At 40.8% G+C, this 22,201-nt stretch overlaps 1 protein-coding gene and 2 pseudogenes across 3 annotated transcripts; all 3 read right to left on the reverse strand.

The window, feature by feature from the left end:
- Positions 1–3: 3 nt before the first annotated feature.
- On the reverse strand, positions 4–11,211 carry LOC121801917 (peptidyl-prolyl cis-trans isomerase FKBP19, chloroplastic-like). Of its 3 annotated transcripts, XM_042201384.1 has the most exons (10): positions 11,054–11,211; positions 10,815–10,940; positions 10,067–10,152; positions 9,922–9,972; positions 9,634–9,714; positions 9,500–9,544; positions 8,523–8,578; positions 8,315–8,390; positions 8,218–8,233; positions 2,357–2,735 (listed from the first exon to the last, which is right to left on the reverse strand). In XM_042201384.1, the coding sequence occupies exons 1-10, from the start codon at positions 11,196–11,198 to the stop codon at positions 2,650–2,652; spliced, it is 768 nt and encodes a 255-aa protein (XP_042057318.1). In that variant the 5' UTR covers positions 11,199–11,211; the 3' UTR covers positions 2,357–2,649. The 3 variants fall into 3 exon arrangements, with proteins under 3 accessions (XP_042057320.1, XP_042057318.1, XP_042057319.1); XM_042201386.1 differs by lacking the exons at positions 2,357–2,735; positions 8,218–8,233 and adding an exon at positions 4–91; XM_042201385.1 differs by lacking the exon at positions 2,357–2,735 and having other exon boundaries at positions 8,094–8,233.
- Positions 11,212–12,204: 993 nt separating this feature from the next.
- LOC121805304 lies at positions 12,205–15,219 on the reverse strand (annotated as a pseudogene).
- A 1,408-nt stretch (positions 15,220–16,627) lies between these two features.
- LOC121802721 lies at positions 16,628–18,917 on the reverse strand (annotated as a pseudogene).
- Between the last annotated feature and the right edge of the window lie 3,284 nt (positions 18,918–22,201).

Here is a 22,201-nt window from a genome sequence, read left to right on the forward strand (position 1 = left end):
ATGCCTATGTCCGAGCCTTAATGCTGCTACTTATATGCAATGCGGCCACTAAATTCGGTCACATTTTTCCTTCATTTATTTGGTGTGAAGACTGTTGGGGTGAAAAGAATCAGTTGCTAACATATATCATTAATGCAGCTGCAATAATGGTTGGAAACACAATCAGAATCTACTCTCCCACCAAACACCTGCAATTTGGACTAGCCATCCTCTTCCCCAATCATTACAGGTATGCATGTATTCAAAATAAAAGTGTAGATAAGTATTTTTCATGATAATTATTTGAATTGACTTCAAACATAAATTTCATAGGTTATCATAGATCTTGAGAGTACTAGGAATATCATTTCATTTGAAGAGAAAAGAGTGATCCAACTACTATGAGGACCCTAATAAATAGACGTAGAAAAAATGAAGTAAAATCTGCAGCATTAATTGAAGCAGATGAGGGGAAGTGGTTGGTTGGCCTCAGCGCATCTATCTCACTGGTTTTCGACTCCAAACACAAAATCCATTAATTAGATCATCTACATTCCACTATCCAAATTTATCACTTTTTTCTTTATGATAAATGTGATATGCTACCTCCAAAAAAGTCATTTTTTTTTTCATTTTTGTCTGTCCATCAAAATTAGAAAATTAGATTTATGTTAAGTTTCTCTCTCTATTAGGTACTCCATGTCTCATTTTTTCAATAACAATATTCTAACTAATTTTTCTCTCTATCAATTTCTTACTTTATCAATTTTTCATTAAAACGTGTGCCGTCCACATACTAGATTATTCTTTGCGGCCGGAGTTGGTATTATTTGGATTGTTAGACCAATGGTTTTCTGATTTAGGTCGATGAAAACAAAATTTATTTTTGAGTTCTTTTTCCCATTTTTTTTCTGTCTGTAGAATTAGTTACTTGAAAAATACCAGGTGACATTGATTCGGCCATTATCAAAACTCATCTTAGGCTCAATTTGGAAGTTTAGAATGCTTGGTACATGTCGAGTTGCTGCAATATATTTCTTGGGAAACTATACCCAAATCTATTGGGCCCAATGTCATGGGCTAAGCCATGACGAGCCCAAATAATTGATATATTGGCGATTTTGAAGCTTTAGTCCCGTTGCTTGTGCATGTGTAATTATTTCATAAAAGTCGAACTAGATACTCCTATGTCCCGATTAAGATGTCAAACTTGTTGGGTATCATGATTTTTAGGAACTACTCCCTCCGTCCCACAAAGTTTGTCCATTTTAACATTTTCTTCTGTCCCATAAAATTTGTCTCACTTGGAATCTTACCAAAAAAATAGACATAAATACACTCCTCGATCTCATCAATGTTGGGTCCTTATTCTACTCTACACCTTCATTAAATACAAAGTCAAACAATTTCTTAAAATTCACGCCGGATCAAACTGAGACAAACTTTGTGGGACGGAGGGAGTACTACTATCATAAGCAATGTGTATGCATCCCACTAAAAAATGAGTCATTTTCTTTTTGGCAAAATGTAACACTATTACTCTCTCTTCTTTATTGTTTGTCCAGCTGTCCTATTAAACTTTTCCTCTATAAACTCTCTAAACATCATTTTTCAATGCCCAAAAGAAACGTCTCGCTTATAACAGGGCGAAGGGAGCATATGCTTAAATAGAGAGAAAAATGTAATTGAATGTTGTAGTATTAATTAAGAAAGAAAATATAGTCGAAAATGAATACTCCATTTGATTCTTGTTAATAGAGGCGTATCTTTATTGGCACGAAGATTAGATAATAAATGTTTAATATGTGAAGTAGAGAGAATTAAATAAGAGAAAGAATAAAGTAAGAGATATTAAGAGAAAATAAAATATGAGAGAATATGTATTATTTTTTGCCAAAACTAGAAGTGACTATTACATAGAAACGTATCAAAAAGGAATGCGACTCTAGTGACGCGAAGGAGATGGAGTTTGTTTTTTAAATGAAAGTGCATTTTTGTTGGAATACGCTGAAAAGGAAGTGAGACAACGGATGCGGGATGAATTTAGTATTATTGTACTTTATAGGCGCATCAAAGAAGCCCCCGGGACTCTACGACGGCGATGGAGCTACCAAATGACTGTTTGGGCTTTTGTACCCTATGTATTTAGGCTCAACCTAGTTCCTATTATATCTATTATTACGGTTTGTTACTACTTTTGTTCTCTCTTTGCAAATTGTATACAAAGACTATATAGTGAAATCTTTATATTGACATCATCCTTGTATATAGATACACATTAATTCTACTATTTTTCTCTCCATCTCTCTTACCTACCCATTTTTTCTCTTTCACTTTTTACTTTACCAATTTTGCATTCAAACTTATGCAATTCCTATTTTTAAGAAACCGAGGAGTATATGTTTGTCTTATTATATTTATAATCCTAAAATTCAAGGTGTTTCCACTTGTTTTGTTGCTCTAATTTGATGGATTATTACATTCTTTCCGTTATCAAAAGCTTCTACCAAAATTGTTGAACTTGACAGTGTAAGTGTAATTAAAATATCAAATACAATTGCACAACAGTAGGTAATCAGATGGTTTCAAACTCCAAAATGGGATAAAAATGTGTACCTCTCCTCTCGTCAACTTCAAGCTTGATCCTTAGACATGAGAGGAAACCAGATCTTAGCTTCTATTGGGGATGATTTTGAGGAGTTCGATATCAAAGAGGAGAGTTTTATCGATCAATCCTTGGTTCCTCAGCACAAAATCTGTTACGGACAGGGAATGGAGGGTGTACACGCGGGGAAATCGAGAGGTTGTTTGGCCAACCGAAAAGGAGGATATGGAGGGAGAAGCTGGGCCAACCGAAATGGAGGATTTGGTGGAATGAAGTTGTATAGCAGCTTGAAAATCTCGGCGGTCATTAGTCCACTTTTGTTATTTAGTTTCCTTTATTATAGTAACTTCTTGTTAAGCTAATCACCTATAAATTAGAGAGTCCTCTTAATGGTTGGGGCATCGAGGAAGATCAGTTTAGAGGGCGATTGATCGCAGGCCTCCTTTGTGAGGATTAGTCTTGTTACTCATTTCCTTTCCATTCATGTTATTCAATAAAGCCGAGAGTTGTTTCCAGAATTAATTATTGTTTCATTTGATTATTTTGTCAAACACATTGTGAGTTATCCTTTGGGGCATTTTGTCGAGCACTCCTCGTGCTCCTTACTGGCACCAGCCTTTACTCTATCAATTTGGTGCGGTGATCGATGGCTAGTACGCGTAGTACGGAGGCCCGATTGGGAGGATTAGAGAAGGCTGCGGGAGATCTGGAGAAGAGTCATGAGTCATTGGCCAATGCGGTCAACGAGATGAATATGCAGTTCCAGAAAACGGACGAGCGGATGAGTATTCAGTTCCAAAAAAACGATGAGCGGGTTTCGGCGTTGGGGTCTAAGCTCGAAACATTCATGGAGGAAGTCCGGAAGGTTATGGCTTCCGGCAAGGGACACGACACAGAGTCATCTGCAGGCCATGAATCAAACATAGCCGGTTCTGTGGGCACGTCGCCCATACTTATGCCGACGTTTGATGGATCCGATGCAATCGCTTGGCTCGCGCGGGCGGAGCAGTACTTTCTGGTGTCCAACACCCCACCAGAAAACCGTTTGAAGGTTGCCAGGGCAGCCTTGGCAGGCCAGGCCCTGCCATGGATTCACCTTTTAACACGACGGATTCCCACTCTGTCCTGGGATCGTTTTACACAGGAAATGATGAAGCGTTTTGGGGATAATATGGCGCTCGATGAGTATGAAGCTTTCGCGGCTATTCGCCATGACGGGTCTCTCACCGACTACGTGGCAGCTTTCGAAGCCCGCCTCGCCCAGACTGATCTCTCCGACCACCAATATCTCGGGTTCTTCTTGGCAGCTTTACGCCCAGAGATCCGGATGCATATGAAGGCATCAAATATCACCAGTTATTCAGATGCGGTCCAGTTAGCCTTACGGCTGGACAACCCGGCAGTAGCGCAGAAAACGGCAGCAGCCGCACCGTTCTCCAGCAGTTCGCCACATTCTGTGGTGCGTTCAAATCCGAAGGGGTTTTCCTCTTCGTCCTCATCCTTCTCGTCAGCAAGTTCTCCTCGTCCCCCTCCACGGAAGTTTCGGAACATGTCATCGGAGGAGTATAAGAAACACATCGCCGCCGGCACGTGTTTCAAGTGTGGACTAAAATTCAGCCCCACGCATAGATGTCCCCCTAAAACTTTGAATGTTTTGGTGGCTGATGATGAGGAACCTGTCTTTGATGTTCCAATAATAGACGATCCAGACGATCAAGATGTGGGTGTCGAGCTGCAGCTGTCAGAACTTTCATCAAATGGTCTCGACACGTCTTATACCTTGAAGCTATTCGGCGACATTGACTCGCACAACGTGAAGGTGATGGTTGACAGTGGTGCGAGCCATTGTTTTATCTCGGAACAGGTTGCCCAACTCCTACAGCTACAGATCACTCCGACTTCTCCTTATTCCGTTATGTTGGGAGATGGTTCAAGGGTTCGGGCCGCAGGCATTTGTCACGCCGTACCACTTCGGCTAGCCACAGAGATTTTTCAGTTATCTTGCTACGTATTTCCACTGCGCAACGTCGACGTCATTTTAGGAGTCACTTGGCTGGCCTCACTGGGCAATGTAATGGCAAATTGGGATCGAATGTTTATGAAGTTCTCTATTAATGGCCGTTTATTGACTATTAAAGGCGACCCCACTCTCACTCGTCGGGCATGTTCTTCCCACGACATCAATTCACTCGAAGAGGGCGACGCTTGCTGGGTTTTACGCTCTTTGGAAGGCAGCGAGGAAACATTGGCGTTTGGGCTTGACGACAATCTGTCGGCTGCAGCCCAAGAGCAGATCCGAGACATTATTGCCGCCTTTCCCACGGTCAGCCGGGCTACAACCAAGCTGCCACCAGCGCGACGTGCGGACCACCGGATCCCTCTCCAACCGGGGTCCCAGCCAGTCTCGGTCCGGCCCTATCGGTATAACCACCTGCAGAAGGATGAAATGGAAAAACTTGTCGCTGAAATGTTAGCTTCGGGGGTCATTCAACCAAGCACGAGCCCCTATTCAAGCCCGGTTCTCCTCGTTCGCAAGAAGGACGGGTCGTGGCGTTTCTGCGTGGATTATCGCGAACTGAATAAGCGAACAGTTCCTGACAAGTACCCTATTCCGGTGATTCAGGAACTATTGGATGAGTTGCATGGTTCCAGATGGTTCAGTAAGCTTGATCTAAAGGCGGGATATCACCAAATCCGCGTGGCTGCCCCCGACGTGCACAAAACTGCTTTCCGCACACATTCCGGTCACTATGAGTTCCTCGTGATGCCTTTCGGTCTCACCAACGCACCTGCCACTTTCCAAGGGTTAATGAACGACATTTTTCGCCCATTTTTGCGGAAGTTCGTTTTGGTTTTCTTCGACGATATACTCGTCTATAGCACTTCTTGGTCGGACCACTTGGATCATCTTCGCCGGGTTTTTCAACTCCTGCAGGAGCACTCGCTGGTGGTCAACCCAAAGAAGTGTTTAATGGGCCGCGACAGCGTGGAGTACCTTGGCCATATAGTATCCTTCGATGGTGTTCGAATGGATCCATCTAAAATCTCGGCTGTCCTACGGTGGCCAACCCCAACTTCACTGAAGGGGGTACGTGGATTCCTCGGCCTTACCGGCTACTACCGACGTTTTATCCGGGATTATGGTAAAATTGCAGCACCCCTGACTTCTTTATTGAAGAAGGCCGTGGTAAGCTCCCAGAAGAGGACATGGGCGTGGCCAGCTGAGGCAGACAAGGCGTTCTCTGACTTGAAGGCGGCCTTGACCTCTGCGCCCCTACTCCGTATGCCTGATTTCTCCAAAGAATTTGTCATCGAGTGCGATGCATCCGGCCGTGGCCTAGGGGCGGTCCTCATGCAAGATCGACAGCCGGTAGCTTACTTTAGCAAGACTTTATCTAACCGTTGGCTTGCCAAGTCTGCCTACGAAAAAGAATTAATGGCTCTGGTCCTAGCCATTCATCACTGGCGACCATACTTGTTGGGACGCCGTTTTGTGGTCCACACCGACCAACGAAGCTTGAAGCAATTATTAGCACACCCGTTATCCACGCCAGCACAACAGAATTGGGCGGCCAAACTGCTCGGGTACGAGTTCTCTATTTTATACAAGGAGGGGAAACATAATCGCGCCGCAGACGCATTATCTCGGAGGGATGAGGATTGTCTCGAGCTCTCAGCGCTATCACGACCGACTTGGCCGGCCTGGTCTGATGTCCAGTCCACGCTATCGGCTGACCCACTGCTGTCCAAGATCAAGACCGAGCTGAAAGCAGGACGGCCGGCGGCACCGCACTACGAACTGATCCATGGAGTTCTATTTTATAAAGGCCGCATTGTGGTACCATCCCAGTCGTCGTGGATCCCTAAGCTGCTGGCAGAATTCCACCTAACGCCGAGCGGCGGTCATGCCGGAGCATATCGCACCTACAGACGCCTAGCTTCCAACGTATATTGGCCTGGGATGATGAAACACGTCATGAATTTTGTGGCAGCTTGCTCAACGTGCCAACGCCATAAATCTGACACGAAATCGCCGGCCGGACTTCTTGTACCCCTCCCGGTTCCAGAGCGGATTTGGGAAGACGTCAGTATGGATTTTCTCTCCGGACTCCCCAAGGCCGGCGGAATGGACTGCATTTTCGTGGTGGTGGACCGTTTGTCCAAATACGGCCATTTTATCGCTCTCCGCCACCCATTTTCTGCAAAACAGGTCGCCGCCCTGTTCACCAAAGAGGTGGTCCGCCTCCACGGTATCCCGAGGTCCATAGTCTCGGATCGAGACCCGGTTTTCCTTAGCTCCTTCTGGCGGGAGTTGTTTCGTGCAACGGGAACTAAACTAAAGATGAGCTCGGCATATCATCCCGAAACGGACGGCCAGACTGAGGTGCTAAATCGTTGTCTGCAAACATACCTGCGTTGCTTCTCATCGGACCGACCGAAGAACTGGAACCGTTGGCTTGCTTGGGCAGAATTTTGTTATAATACAAGTATGCACTCCGCATTAGGCACAACTCCTTTCGAGGTCGTCTATGGCCGACCACCGCCGACTCTCCACAACTACTTACCCGGCGAGATCCGTTCACAGGCCGTTGTTGACACTTTGCGTTCAAGGGACGACGCACTAGCCCACTTGAGGCACCATTTACTTCGTGCCCAGCAGCGCATGGCCGTCGCCGCTAACAAACATAGGAGGGATGTCGAATATAATGTTGGTGACTGGGTTTACTTGAAATTCAGGCCCTACAGACAGTCAACGCTGTTCACGTCCACTAATCGGAAGTTAGCTCCCCGTTATTTTGGTCCTTTCCAGGTGGAGGCGCGGATTGGAAAAGCAGCCTACCGTTTAAAACTTCCCACCGACTCCCGCATACACCCGGTGTTTCATGTTTCCCTCTTGAAGAGAGCCATTGGCGATGCGGTTCCGGAGCAGACTCTTCCGGAAGGCCTCATGGATGCTGACCCACCATTCTTGCCGGAAAGGGTCCTTGATCGACGTTCCACCTCAGGGGATGGACTGGCAGAAGAACAAGTCCTAATTAAGTGGGCGGGGCTGCCGGAGGACGAAGCCACGTGGATGAATGTAGCTGACGTGTGCGGCCAATTCCCCTATTTCCGCCTTGAGGACAAGGCTGTTTTGGCGGACGGGGCAGTTGTTACGGACAGGGAATGGAGGGTGTACACGCGGGGAAATCGAGAGGTTGTTTGGCCAACCGAAAAGGAGGATATGGAGGGAGAAGCTGGGCCAACCGAAATGGAGGATTTGGTGGAATGAAGTTGTTATAGCAGCTTGAAAATCTCGGCGGTCATTAGTCCACTTTTGTTATTTAGTTTCCTTTATTATAGTAACTTCTTGTTAAGCTAATCACCTATAAATTAGAGAGTCCTCTTAATGGTTGGGGCATCGAGGAAGATCAGTTTAGAGGGCGATTGATCGCAGGCCTCCTTTGTGAGGATTAGTCTTGTTACTCATTTCCTTTCCATTCATGTTATTCAATAAAGCCGAGAGTTGTTTCCAGAATTAATTATTGTTTCATTTGATTATTTTGTCAAACACATTGTGAGTTATCCTTTGGGGCATTTTGTCGAGCACTCCTCGTGCTCCTTACTGGCACCAGCCTTTACTCTATCAAAATCCAGCGCCCTTTGACCCTTCGATCAGGAGTAGTAAAATTAAAGCATTCAACAAGAGATGCAATGAAGCACCTGTATGTTACGAATAAAGAGTAGTACCGAGAATGTCGTTGGCCTCTGACCTTTCTTGTTGAAGTCATTCTCAGGGTATCCTAGTTCAGGGGGGACAACGATCCTGTAACAATTTTCCAAATACTGTGAGATACAAGAGCAGAAAACTCAGCTTAACCGCATCTTGTGCTGCTATTGATACCGACTACTGTTACTACGATATTGGAAGGCAGCGGATTGGAGAGAGGTTCATCACCTTCGTATGCCCCCTAGAGCCATGCCTGATACAGCTTCCTCAAACGCCGGGATGACCTGAAGATATATATTCACAGACCGGCATAAGCATGGGGGAGGCACACCCACTTCTTTACATAGTGAATGATACACCAAAAGGCAATAAACGGGGAAAATGACAACCTTGTACTTGTAAAATAGCTACACCAACTAAAGTTGGCGTTTGATAACTATGCTATAGCAAGTTAATAACTCTTACTTGGTCTTAACCATGCATTTGGTGAACATGTTAGACTTAGTGAACGATATGTGTTATTTCTGGGGAAGCATGCGATGAAACCTATGCTTCAGCCTAAAAAATTAACTTACCAGTTTGGTGGGTTGCACTAACAGCTTCCGAAGTTGGACATGAAAACACTAAGCTGCCCTCCTATCTTTCTCACTCTCAATTTGCGTAGACATATTGTTGTGGGTATTCTAGTCCACACAATTTAACTTGGTATTCTTTCTTATTTGCAACAAACATGAGTTAAAGGTAAAGTGTTATTTTAACTAAGCTACTAAATACATCAACTAGATACATAACTAGCACAAACCATGACACATATCATGGTCATTATTCTATGTAGCTGATATAAATAGTCTACTAATCGAGCTCTAAGAGTATGGTTAGCTAGTTTTCGTTTCCGCTCTCAGATTGATGCATTAAATCATACATGAGGCTCTAAGAGTATGGTAAGCTAGTTTTCGTTTTTGCTTTCAGATTGATGCATTAAATCATATATGAGCTTCACTAATCAAGGATATGGGATTGTAGAAGATGTCCCATTAGTCAGCAAGACCGGATATTATACTCTCACTTCATTGGCAGCTCTATAACTTTTTACATGAGACAAATATGTCTCGGTAACTTTTTAGCTTGGAGTATAAATGTAAATATCAACCTGTGGAAATGATTTTTAATAATGCAGGACAACACTTAGAAGAGATATATCCTACCTCTTGTGATCCTAATCTGAACTTGTAGAACTCTTTGTCATCGCCCTGCATGAGAAAAAAAGAATAAAGCACAAGAAGAAAAGAAGGGCAAAGAATCCAACAAGCAATAATATAAGGTAGCATGAGGGAAATACAACGAACGAGCCACCCTTTGTCTTGTTGCGAGCTTCAAATATCCGGCCATAGTATCCAATGGTGAAACCATCCCAATCAACCTACATGCATTAACTGTGAGCTTCATTTCATTTTTTTTTGTTCTGTTATGTAGGTGAATTGAAATACAGAGATCTTATAACAAGTTAATTTTTTTGAAGTAAAAAACATTTAGAGGGTTGAGTATATACTTCTACATATCAAACATTTTTCATGATAGTTCCTTGAAATAGTTACTGTGAAAAACAGACAGAAAATGATGGGCTTACCACGACGATTTCTCCTATCTTTGGAGTGGGCCCAGTACCTTTTCTCAAGTCCTGCAAAATTATACATGTTTGGAGTAAAAATTAGGAAATGTAACAAATGAATATAAACAAACTCTAAACAGTTGCACGATTCCAGAAAAGTGACCTTATACTGGAGACCCGAGTTTGTTTCTTCGTAGTCAGGATACCTCATCTTTGTCTTGCCATAATCCTTTCCACGCAACGCTGGCACTGTATGCTCAAACAGTGAGCCTACAATTAGTCTTCAAAGCTACTAGGCTGCAAATAATAATAAGATAATTATTCAAAGAACTGAAAAACTCATGCGCTAAAGCACTTGAGATATGGTGATTCACTAGCTAATGCCATCTTATCATCTACATTAATTTTCATCAAGTCTAAAGCTATAAAAGCTCTACTCCAATGTCCTCATGCTGTCATGCATATACATTCTGAAAAGAGGGTAGGAGTACTAAATTTTTCCAAAACTCCAATAGAAATCATCAAATAAAGCTACAGTCATTGTACACTATGATCGATGAATAAGGTATGCAACAGAGACAATTAGTCTGTTTCTTCTTAGATCTCTACACATTGAATTTATATTTGCAAATGATCATATTTATTTCACTTGACAATAGACATTATTCCCTCTGATTAATAACATTCCACCTCTTTATATAGAAATATAGCTCATCCAACTAATCTAATGTGTATTGGTTTCTCGAAATTTCATCGCATAAGTTACTTCCTCATTGAACTTCATCACAAAACCACTACGAAAATACATAAATAAACAAATAAATAAAAACAGATGACTGGTATTGGGGGGAAATTAGGGCAAAAAGTAGAACATAGTGAATTCTAAACGGAGATGAAGCAACGAATTTTACTGTCAGCGAATTCAGATGCGATGGAAGCTTCATCACTGTGAGAACCGAAAGCCGACGCAGCCAATAATCCAATCGAAGACATCATAAGCTGCCTCCGATCAATCAGATCCGAGCTTCCACTCTCGTCTTCAAGGATTTGCACACAAAACAAAGGACAAATTGTCACAAATTGGAATAAAATATATGAGGATAAACTGATGCTCATATTAGAAGAAAAAATGAATGGTGCTTGGACTAACCGAAAGAGCATGAGGAGTCAGAGAGACTCCGACAAATAATGCGCAGGCTCGAGAGTGGCTGTGGCCGCGGAGTTGCGGCGGAATATTTAGCCGGAAAAAGCCGAGGGAGAGCTCCGACGGCTGAAATCGAGGTCACCATTTTCATAGAGAAATTTCTAGTGGAGTTGGGAATGCTTCGCGGGAAGATAACGGCCTCATATTTTATAATCACCGATTAATTACTCAAATGCCTATTTTGCCCTTTCTTTTGAAATAGTTGGCTCATGCCCACCTATTATTTATTATGTCTCCAATCATGTCTTATTTTGTCATTTTGTTCGTTTGAACATTTTTATTTTACTAATCCGATATCTAATTGAGTCATTTCAGTATAAAAATATACTCTACTAACTTCTTTCCAAAAATCATGTTTCTTTACAATTCATAAATAACATAATCCGAAACCATATGTTTCATGGTATGTTTTTATTGAGTAGGACCAATTCGAAAATCAAAAAATTTTAAAACATAAGCCAATTCATAACAAATTTTAAATTTTCAAATTGAATATTCGAATAGGGTATTTTTATTACCATAGAGCAAGTTTAATTTGAAAGATTATAGTATTTCATAATTAAATAGCATATACTTATGTTGGTTTCATGAGATTAAATCTCACAACTTAATCACAATTATGATAATAAGTCATAATCAACCACCTTCAACTAAAATAATCTCACAACTTAATTCAAAACCTATGTCTACAATTCTATATACTACTAGGAAATATGAATGCTAATTTTATTTGTTTGGAAATTCTTTAGCGATATTTGTTTGGAAATTCTTTAACTTTTGTTAAATTATGATATTGTTTATAAGCTTTAAAACTTACTCCTTCCGTCCTTCTGTAGTAGAGACATTTCATTTTGAGCACTCGTTTTGAAAAAATTATAATAAATAGTTAAAGTGAAGAGAAAGTAAAGTAAAAAAGAGAATAATATAGTTAAGAGTCTCCACTATATTATTCTTTCTCTTATTCTACATTTTCTCTATTTTAATTATTTATTATCATTTTTTCAAACGAGTGTTGAAAATGAAACGCCTCGAGACGAAGGGAGTACATAATAGTAGTATAAATTATTGAACTACTACTACTTACTAAGTTAATCAGATTTTGCAACCAATCAAGATTTCAGAATTAACATAGCTTGTCTGCTTTATGACACAATACTCTGCTTTATGACACAATACACCAAAATATGCTTATTGTCTTTACATATACTCTCACCCAATGGCTCTCTTTATTCAAGCAATCAAACGAGCTTACATGTTGACTAGCTTCATCGAATTTGCCTTCTCTTGCATGCTGTCGAGCAAGCTATTGAAGCTCTTCTTGAACGAGTCGACTCCTTCCAGCTCCAGTTGTGACCCGACATAACCCCAGTCTATTCCCAGCTTCTCAAGAGCGTTGTAAATGCCTTCCGCTTCAGACACATTTGCGTCTATAGTCCTTGCAACAGTCCCATGATCGATGAATGCTAGGAGCGCTTGATCAGGCATGGTCGAAACCTAGAGATACAAAGGGAAAAAGTCAAGGTCAAGAAGAAGATAAAGCAATTGCCCGGGACCACTAAATAGAGGATAAGATGGCTTACTGTATCGGGTCCGACAAGAGGAGCCACATATAGAGTGTCTGGATAAGCTGGATTCTTCACGCTCGTTGAGGCCCATAGAAGTCTTTGCTTCTTGGCTCCTTTCTTCACCAGCGCCTCCCATCTAGGCCCTGAGAATTTCTTCTGGTACAGCTGGAAAGCCAGAGCTGCCTGAGCATTTGCAGCCTGTTGAGGAAAATAAGATTACGATCAAGACTAATTCTAGCCTGAATTTCTCGTCTATATATCTGAACTACCTTCCCCCGGAGATCAAGTGCTTCCGGTGTCCCAATCTTCTCAAGCAACTTGTCAACAAGGGAGTCCACTCGACTAACAAAGAAAGAAGCGACACTTGTGACTCGAGAGAGGTCGTTGAGCCCACTCGCTTCAAGGCCATCGAGGTAAGCATCAATAACTGCTTCATATCTAGCAAGAGAGAAAATAAGCTGCACATATCCAAAAGATCATTATCAGTATCGACAGTTCAAATATGAAATTGGAAGTTTACTTTGAAAAGATTCCTGAAATATCTTGCTAGACATGGCAAGATATTGAGTTGATCACATATTACTAGCAAAATACATGTCATTGTTAATAAGGTGTATTACGTAATTAAGTGAAATCGAATACATGACTGCACAATTACGCCCAAAATATTACCAATTCAGTATCATTAGTCCCTTGAAAGTGTGTAATAATAATTAACTCACCGTAACATTAACGCTTATTCCATTTGCAATAACTTCCTTAATTGAAGGAATGCATGGAGCTGTAGCAGGAATCTTTATGTAGACATTCCGACGGTTAACCTTCTTATGAAGCAGTTTTGCAGCCTGTATTGTAGTTTCAGTATCATCGGCAAGTAGGGGTGAAACTTCAACAGAGACATATCCATCTCCACCATCTGAATCATCATAGATCGACTCAAAAAGCTTGCATGCATCTTGGATATCTTTTACGACAAGCTCCCAGTAAGACATTTTAATGTCTACTCCAGATTGTACTAGTTGCCTGTAGTTATAATGGAATATTAACTAAAATTGCCAGGGAATCAAGATGAAAACTTTAAAGGGCCAAACAACAAAGAACGAATATTTTTTGAATTAAAATAAAAATTACAGGATTAGGTGAAGGGGCAGAGCATAACAAGGATACACCATAACCAACTGTCACAGGTAATGTCACTACCTAAATAATCATTTAATTCAGATACTCCCTTCAGCAACCTAAAATAGAATCTGATCTTAAACTTGATCATATAAAACTCAGATAAACTCAATTTCCTCAATTCGTATCTTGGCCATTAATATCAAGTAGAGAAGAAATAAGATTATTCGAGGATCAGCTACAACAATAGAATCAAGACATTCGAAGAAACTCTAGAACATTCACAAGATCAATATTTGTTATGCACTTGATCAATATTCAATATTCACAAGATCAATATTTGTTATGCACTTGATCAATATTCAATATTCACAAGATCAATATTTGTAACCAAATCCAATAATATCTTACTTGAACTGATCATTGTATGCACTTGATGTCGAAATTGCTTTCTGAAATATCTGCAATTAGCCGCACTAGATGATTAATAGAAGACAAAAGGAAAAAGGGATTGTTTGTAATAGTAACATAACATAGTATACACATATGTATAGATCATATCATAAGAGAATTTAACAAATTCATATCCCTTACCGCTGGATTGCTGGTTACACCTCAAACTCCACTCTCGATCAACGGGATAAGATCAGTAACCGGACGGCATAGATTATCGTACCACGGGCTCTGCCCTTCCTTCTCGTAAAGATCATGGAGCGTGGTTCTCTTCACACTACTCCCATTTCCATCAACTTTAGAGCATCTCACACTACCCAATTAAAAAAATCAACCAAAGTCATAAATTATAGATCAATCGAGTCGTAGCTTCGAGTCCCATCATCCCTAAATTTCTAAAAACGAATTAAAGAGCTATAAACGAATTAATCCCTCCAAGGCATCATGTTAGATAAATTTACCGAAATATCACTTATATAATACGAAATCCACAAAATCAACAACGGGAATCAGCTCAGTTCTTTCATCTCATCGAAACAAATATCAAAAAAGGCAGATCATTACGAAGACAAAACAAAAAAAAAAGAAAAAAGAAAAAATTCCCACTCAACACCAACACGAGAGGGGGAGGGGAAAATCTGAAGATGAATAGAATGCTAACATCAATGAACCGGCGATTCTTTGGCCAGCACGAACACTGAGCTTGGATGATGAAATGGATTTCTCGAAAATGGCGATCCTTTTACGAGGATAAGCAAAGCACATAGGCTGATTCTGCTGCTGCTGCGATGATCTGGTGAAGCTAGTTGCAGAACTGGCAAAAGCAGCTGAGGCGGAGAGCTTGGAAATGGAAGCCATGGCAGATTGGAAATGAAGGTGGAAGAGAAGAGTCGTCTAATTTTGGGGATTAGGGCTTAAATTAATTAAAAGGGATCAATTTTGTGCTGACCTGTCTTTACAAGCTATGTAAAAGCCAGTAAGTGAAGGGCAAATTTGGTAGGTCACCATGATTGTTTGGTGAGAGTGGTGGTAGGTCGTTTATAGGACTTTGCTATCTAATTCAATTGTTAAATTCAGTCTTTGGAGCAAACGTCGACCTTACGTGGCATCGACTCTATCTTAGTTATTTAGGGGTCGGCTTTACTTTTGTTTTTCGTCCGTTTTTTAATTACAGCAAGCAATAGTCGTTGCATCATATCTGCCTTTCAATATTATCGACCATAATTGCCCCATCTTGGATTGATTAGAATTTTTAAAAATACTAAAGGAATGTGAGTGGAATAATTAATAAAATGTTTATATATTGATTTTATAATAAAATTTGAATAAAACATGTTAGGGGATGCGAGTACACTATAAGGATGAAATGAGACATATAATGACATATGTCTCGAATAATTGAAGTAGTGAAATATAATTCAAGACAATGTTTATTAGTAGTATTAGATTTTTTGTGTCGTCACATATGCGTGTTAAAGACATGTCGAGTATGAATTAGAAAATAAGATAAAGATGAGATGATGTTGTAAAAATACTAGTCGTTATTGGTGTGTAGGGATTGAGATTGACTTCGAAGATTTTAGCAGAGCATGTGTTAGAATTTCAGGAATATTGATGAGATCACGTCGCTATCCAATATTGGCGGCTGTAGTGTAAATTCAGCAAAGAGCTATTTTTTAATGCAGGTTATATAAAAAATTGAATAGATGTCATGTGATCATGTGACATGGTGTTTGAATTAAATGTTTTAGATATGAAGATTGACCAGGACAATATATCCCATGCCTAAATATACTTGAGTGACTCATGAAGGAAACTTTATTGCGTGAATCATGTTTGTACACACACTGCAATATAAATTTTCCAGATCATATGACATTAGTAAACTTATTGATAATCTATAATATAATCAGATTGGAAACTGGATGTATAAATCTAGCCTCAATAATTATTATGTCTAGTAGTAGTATATACTTGTCTAGGGCAAAATATAGTAAACAAAGTACCGTTTTCTTTTCAATTAAAAAAATTGAGTTTACTTTTGAAATAATATAAAGAAATATTCTCTTCATCCAAAAATAATTCTTATTTGTTGACGACAAGGATTTTAATTTAATGCGGAATCGATAAAGTATGAGAGAAAAAGTGAACAAATAGGTTAGAGAAAGAATAAAACTATAGAAATGAGACTAATTCATTATGATAGACAGCCCAAAATGAAAAATGTGAATATTTTTGTGGACGGGAGATATTTATTTTTACCGTAATCTTGAAACACGGCTTCATGCAAAGATAGTGCATGAAAAGTGGAAAGGCGGGCTTCATTCAAGAATCTTACCATATTCTCTAAAGTGGCAATATCAGCATCGAATCACTACCATCATCCTCTTCAAGCTTTTCATACCTCAACTCATACACAAAAATTAGCAATTTCTACAGCAATCTTGCACCAGAAACAAAAAATAGGAACTTGACAGCTTCTACAATATTCAAGTTTCACCATTACTTTCTGGGCGAGCAAGAAACTATAGTCGATCGCGTCTTCACCAAGGCTTGAGGTCGCCAACAGCTCCTGCAGTCCAGTTCAAAACCTTCTCCCCGGGTTTCAAGTATATTCTCTTGTCATGAGGCAGTTTACGAGCCAGCCCGTTAAAAATTTGATGGAAAGCATCTCCTGATTGTGCTGGCTGGGGAACAACATCGCCCGCTTCATAGAAGGATTGGTGAGTAGCCTCTGCTTCCTTAGAATCACATCAGCCGGGATGGATGTGAGGATTGTGTCTAAGTAGGGAACGTCCTACTCTGCCACGAATACACCTATTTCCTCCCATGGAATAGCATCTGCAAACGGCAGCACAATGTTGTCTGCTATGATCACCGGAATGCAACCAAAGATCACAGCTTCCACAAGTCTGGGGCTCCAGCCCAACCCAGAGGGCATAAACAGAATATGCCACACTGCATGTCTTCATAGTATGTGGTTGGGTGATCCGTGGAGATGTCGAACAGTGGGTTGTTCTTGAAGTTCTCACATATGGAGGCCCGGGCACCTCTGTTCGTAGATCAAGAACATATGACATCAGCTTTTAATGTGTTACAATGAATGCCATTGCGGATTCTGAAACAGTGTGTTGAAGATACTCAAACACTATGTTGAAGCATACCTCGCGTAGTAACCACCTTCAGGGTCGTTATCTACATCATAGAACAGACCACGGAAGTAGACGAAGATGGATCTTGGTGTGTCTGGGGGAATCAAGTGGGACATAATTTTCTCTGGAGGCGCATATGGAGGTATTGTTATTGAACCATCATTTAAGCAGACATGGTTTCTCTGTCCAAAAGTTTGAACCAAGGTAGAACGTTGAAACAACGGAAGGATCCCTCTTTTTATAGACCTCTCTTCCTACAATTAGACAAACCATTGGAATATCATCATGTAGTGCCTTCAGTAAGCAAGGATCTATCGAAGATTCAAAATTGTAATGTTGTAAAGACTGCACATGTACTGTCTACTTTTATGTGTTCACTCACTAAATAGCCTTTCCGAAAAAATGTAAAACATTTATTGGATATAATCAACTAATGCAAAATGAAATTTTTAGCTGGTTCTCAGTCAAGAGTCCAATACTAGAAATGAAGAGCTTACTTGATAATGAAAGCAGGCGCCAAAATCATGGGGAACGAGAAAGAAATGGTCAGCTCCTTCCGTTCTATTCCAGTAAGGCCATCTAGCGGAGATGTACTGTACCGCGCTCCTCGTCATTCTTGGAGCTTTGTAAGGCAGAGGCAATCCATCAGGCGCGAGGTCACAAGTCGCGTAAACAGGCGTGTAGTACCAATCTGCTTCATCGGGATTCAGAGTTCGAACAGCGCTGGTTAAAAGAAACTGGTGCATATATATCTCAGCAGCAAACATGTGTGCAAGACAACGCGGATCTTTCTGCAGGATCTTCTTGTTGTATTTGCTTGTATACATAAACTTTCAATTTTCCCACAGGATTATCATCAAGAACATCACCAGCACTTCCTACATATATACACACACATAATGACAAGATCACCAAACATGAATTATAAGTTTAAAGATAATTTCCTTCGATATTTTCCAGAAACTTAATTTTCCCCCCCCCCCCCCCCCGAATTACCTGATTGTATAGAGAAGTTACTTTTTTGGATCAACTCACACACAATCTCACAACAAACAGTAACATTTCATCCACATTGTAAAAGTAATTTTATGGATTGGGGAGTGAACACTTGATTATATCAATTGAATAATACTAGAAAATGAATTAAAATGATAAAATAGCATACATAGTTTTAAAGCCTTTGATATTTCCCGAAACCCTAAATCCCCCCCCCCAAAATTACTGATTGTATAGAGAATTACATATATTTCCTTACGCAGCAAACAGTAGCATTTTGTGATTTACCCAAACCCTAATTTCCCCCCAAATTACCTCATTGTATATAGAAACAATACATTTCTTCCGATTAACTCACAAAAATCACCACATCACACAACAAACATTAGCATTTGGCTTTTGAAAATGATCGCGCATCACCAAACTTATACAAGCTCAGCATTACCTGAAATTCTCTCCGTACGAGTTCGCGGCGGTCAATCCCCTCGACGCCGGCAGTGGCCGTGAACAGGGCGAGAAGCAGCAAACCCCACGTGGAAAATCCATATCTGGGTCAGCTCACATCTTCAGGTGAAAAAGAGATTAATATAGTGTTATCAAGGGAGCAGGCATTTTATGCAGTGAGAAGTGCTAGAATGTAGGTGAAGAATTACCTTCTTCGGTATCTTTGCTTTTCTTGCCATTTAGACAGCACCAAGGAGGAAAAAAATACTCCGAGTTTTTATGCAAATACTGTCCATTTTTGTAATCTGATTCGGATTGTTGCTTGCTGTGCTTCAATGGCGATTGATAGCTGCATTTGCTAGTTAAGCAGAGAGAGAGAGAGAGAGAGAGTGTGTGCGTGTAAGCCTGACCAGACGCCCTGTTGCTGCTGTATCTGTCGTCGTGTCTAAAACACTACACTTTCACTTCAACACATCAACCCCTCTGGCCCAGCATATCAGATTAAGTGTGGAACAGAAACCAAAGAATGAGCAGGAAAGAGTTGAAATGGAGAAGATTCCCTATGCCAATATTGTGGGGAGTATAATGTATGCCATGATTAGCTCAAGGCCAGATGTGGCTCAAGCCATTAGTGTCACAAGCAGATACATGAGTGATCACGGTAAGGAGCATTGGCTAGCTCTGAAATGGATTTTGAAATATCTAAATGGAGCTGGAAACATTGGAATTCTGTTCAGGGGAAGTGGTGAGGTGAAGGGGGATGCTTTGGTGGGATATTGTGACAGTGACTATGCGGGTAACATTGATAATAGGAAGTCTCAATCTGGCTATATTTTCACATTGTATGGAGGTGCAGTGAGCTGGAAATCGAGCTTGCAAAGTGTGGTTGCTCTATCCACAACAGAGGCCGAATATATGGCCTTGACAGCTGCAGTTAAAGAGACATTTTGGTTGAAGGGTATAGCTGCAGATTTTGGTGTTGTTCAACATGCTGTGTCTATTGGTTGTGATAATCAAAGTGCCATCAGCTTGGCTAAGAACAATGTGTTCCATGAGAGGAGCAAGCACATAGATGTGCATTTACACTTCATCCGGGAAGAGATAGAGAAAGGGAGGGTGAAAGTGTTCAAAGTGGATACTTTAGAAAACCCAGCCGACATGCTCACAAAAACTTTACCGAGGGAGAAGTTTGAATTGTGTATGAAGTTGGTTGGGATGTGTAAAAAGGAATGAAGGCTCAGCATTTGGTATCCAAGGTGGAGATTTGTAGTTGTGGTGTAATTGCTGAGAAGTCGAAAGAATGAAGGAAGAAAAGAAAGTAACAGTCTTGCAGCTCCAAAGCTTCAGGAGCCGTCAGATTGCGCGCGTCACCTGAGATTGAATCTCAGCCATCCGATTCAACTAGCCGTTGTATTCGAATTGAATGCTTTAGTTAGTTGTAGCTGGAAGTAGTTAGTTGTTGAGCTTTGTTTTTGCTTTCGGTTTTCTTCTACTTAGCTAGAGAATCATTGAGCGATTGTAATCATCTTTGATACTCTGATTTCTTGAGTTAGCAATAATAATTCCCTTCGTCTCAAGCTCTGCATTCTTCGATTGTGTTTCTCTATCATTTCTAACAAAATCCATTACTCAAGAAACAATAGTAAAATTCTTGAAACATACTGTAATTTTTTTATAAAATAGAAAATTTCGTATAAAATCCAATTTCTGTTTCAATTCATTCAAAACTTATACTACGATCAAATATTTTTTCATTAATATTCCAAATTCTTGTGAAAAAAAATAAAAAATCCGGAAAACACAATTAATCAAGAAAAGGAAGAATTATCAAAAATATAAAATACGAAGATGGCAGAATAAATCTACTACGAAAAAATGATCAAAAATAGAACCCAAATTATTTCCAAAATCTTGCTGAATTAACATTCAAATTGAGGAAGATTTATCCAAAGAATGATTTGATTACTGGCAAAAGTAATGAATAATTACAGAGAAGATGAATCATTCTCCTTTAACAACGCTGAAAATCAAACAAAACTGACCAAGGTGGTTGCGGTAGCCGTACCCCGCCACTCCATCCCCGTCGACCAATCCGTTTCTCATCGCCAGATCTTTCCACTCTCTCTGGAGCAACATCTCACCCCGGAGTGGTGTCCTCTTCAGTCGCAATTTATACGTGGCGTTATCGCCGATCCGTTCATCCATCGTCGCCGGAACCTCGAGAAAATCCGTCTCCACTCTGCGTCGCTCTGCCGCCGTCAGCGCCCGCCATCAGCCCCCGGCCTGAACCTGTCGTTGATGTACAGATGGTTCGTCGCATCCGTCCGCGTCAGGCTCTTCCAGAACAGAAGTCGCAGTGGTGGAGCTGGAATTGGGAATCCGAGTTGGTGGATAGGGTTTTGAGGGGGGGAATTGGGGGCGTCGAATTGAGTGATGATTGATTTGGGGGGGAAGAAATTGGGGGCTTCTTGTTGCTTCCATTTCTGGTTTTGATTTGTGTTATGAGGATTGGGGCAAAACTGCACAATCAGTTCAGTTCGGTTACCAATATACTGTTCGGCGATTAGGGACCGATATGCTGTTCAGTGATCTGACGAACTGCAATCATGCTCGGTGATTGGTCGAGTTTGTAGTCGTGCTCAGGGATTAACCGAGCTCAATGTTCGGTGTTGAGCTCGGTGCTCAGTGCTCGGTGTTGGTGCTCGGTGTTGGCCGAACTTAAACGAGTTCGGAGTTGACAGTTGTTATTAACTGATGCACGTCGTCGGATGCGACTAGTTAGTTAGCTTTAAATGAAAGCCCTTAGGTTGAACTAGTTGTTAGATAAGTGTTAGTTAAATAGAGCCGAGCTGTGGAAAAAGAAAAGAGAATTTTTTCATCCAAGAGTTTTGTAATCTTCCACACAAATAAAACACAAGATTTCCATTGACTCTCCAAGAATTGTTTTTTTGCTTATTCATTTTCATATCAAGTATTCGTTCTTCTCGTTCCGGAATCGATCTCGTTGTGATAACAAGATTGAGTCGCGTATCTGATAGCATTACAAATTGGCGCCGTCTGTGGGAATCGAAGAAGGACGACGAATTCAACATGTCTACCGCAAAGTTCGACGTTGAGAAATTCACCGGCGAAAATGATTTCGGCCTGTGGAGATTGAAGATGAGAGCTGTTCTGATGCAGCAAGGCGTCTGGGATTATGTGAAATCCAAGACGGACAAGAAAGAGATTCAAGGGATGGATGCGGCGAAATGTCAAGAACTGGAATACAAGGCGTATAGCTCGATTGTCTTGTGCCTCAGCGATAGAGTCTTGAGGGAGGTTCAGAAAGAGGATGATGCCGCAGAAGTGTGGGAGAAATTGGAGAA

This window comes from Salvia splendens, chromosome 5 (assembly GCF_004379255.2).
Source record: "Salvia splendens isolate huo1 chromosome 5, SspV2, whole genome shotgun sequence".
Classification (NCBI taxonomy): domain Eukaryota; kingdom Viridiplantae; phylum Streptophyta; class Magnoliopsida; order Lamiales; family Lamiaceae; genus Salvia; species Salvia splendens.

Coding starts and splice junctions, on each gene's coding strand:
- LOC121801917 (XM_042201384.1), bottom strand. CDS start 11,198: ATGAAAATGGTGACCTCGATTTCAGCCGTCGGAGCTCTCCCTCGGCTT. Junction 10,941..11,053: donor TGACTCCTCATGCTCTTTCG/GTTAGTCCAAGC, acceptor AAATCCTTGAAG/ACGAGAGTGGAAGCTCGGAT. Junction 9,545..9,633: donor CAAAGGGTGGCTCGTTCGTT/GTATTTCCCTCA, acceptor TTTCTCATGCAG/GGCGATGACAAAGAGTTCTA.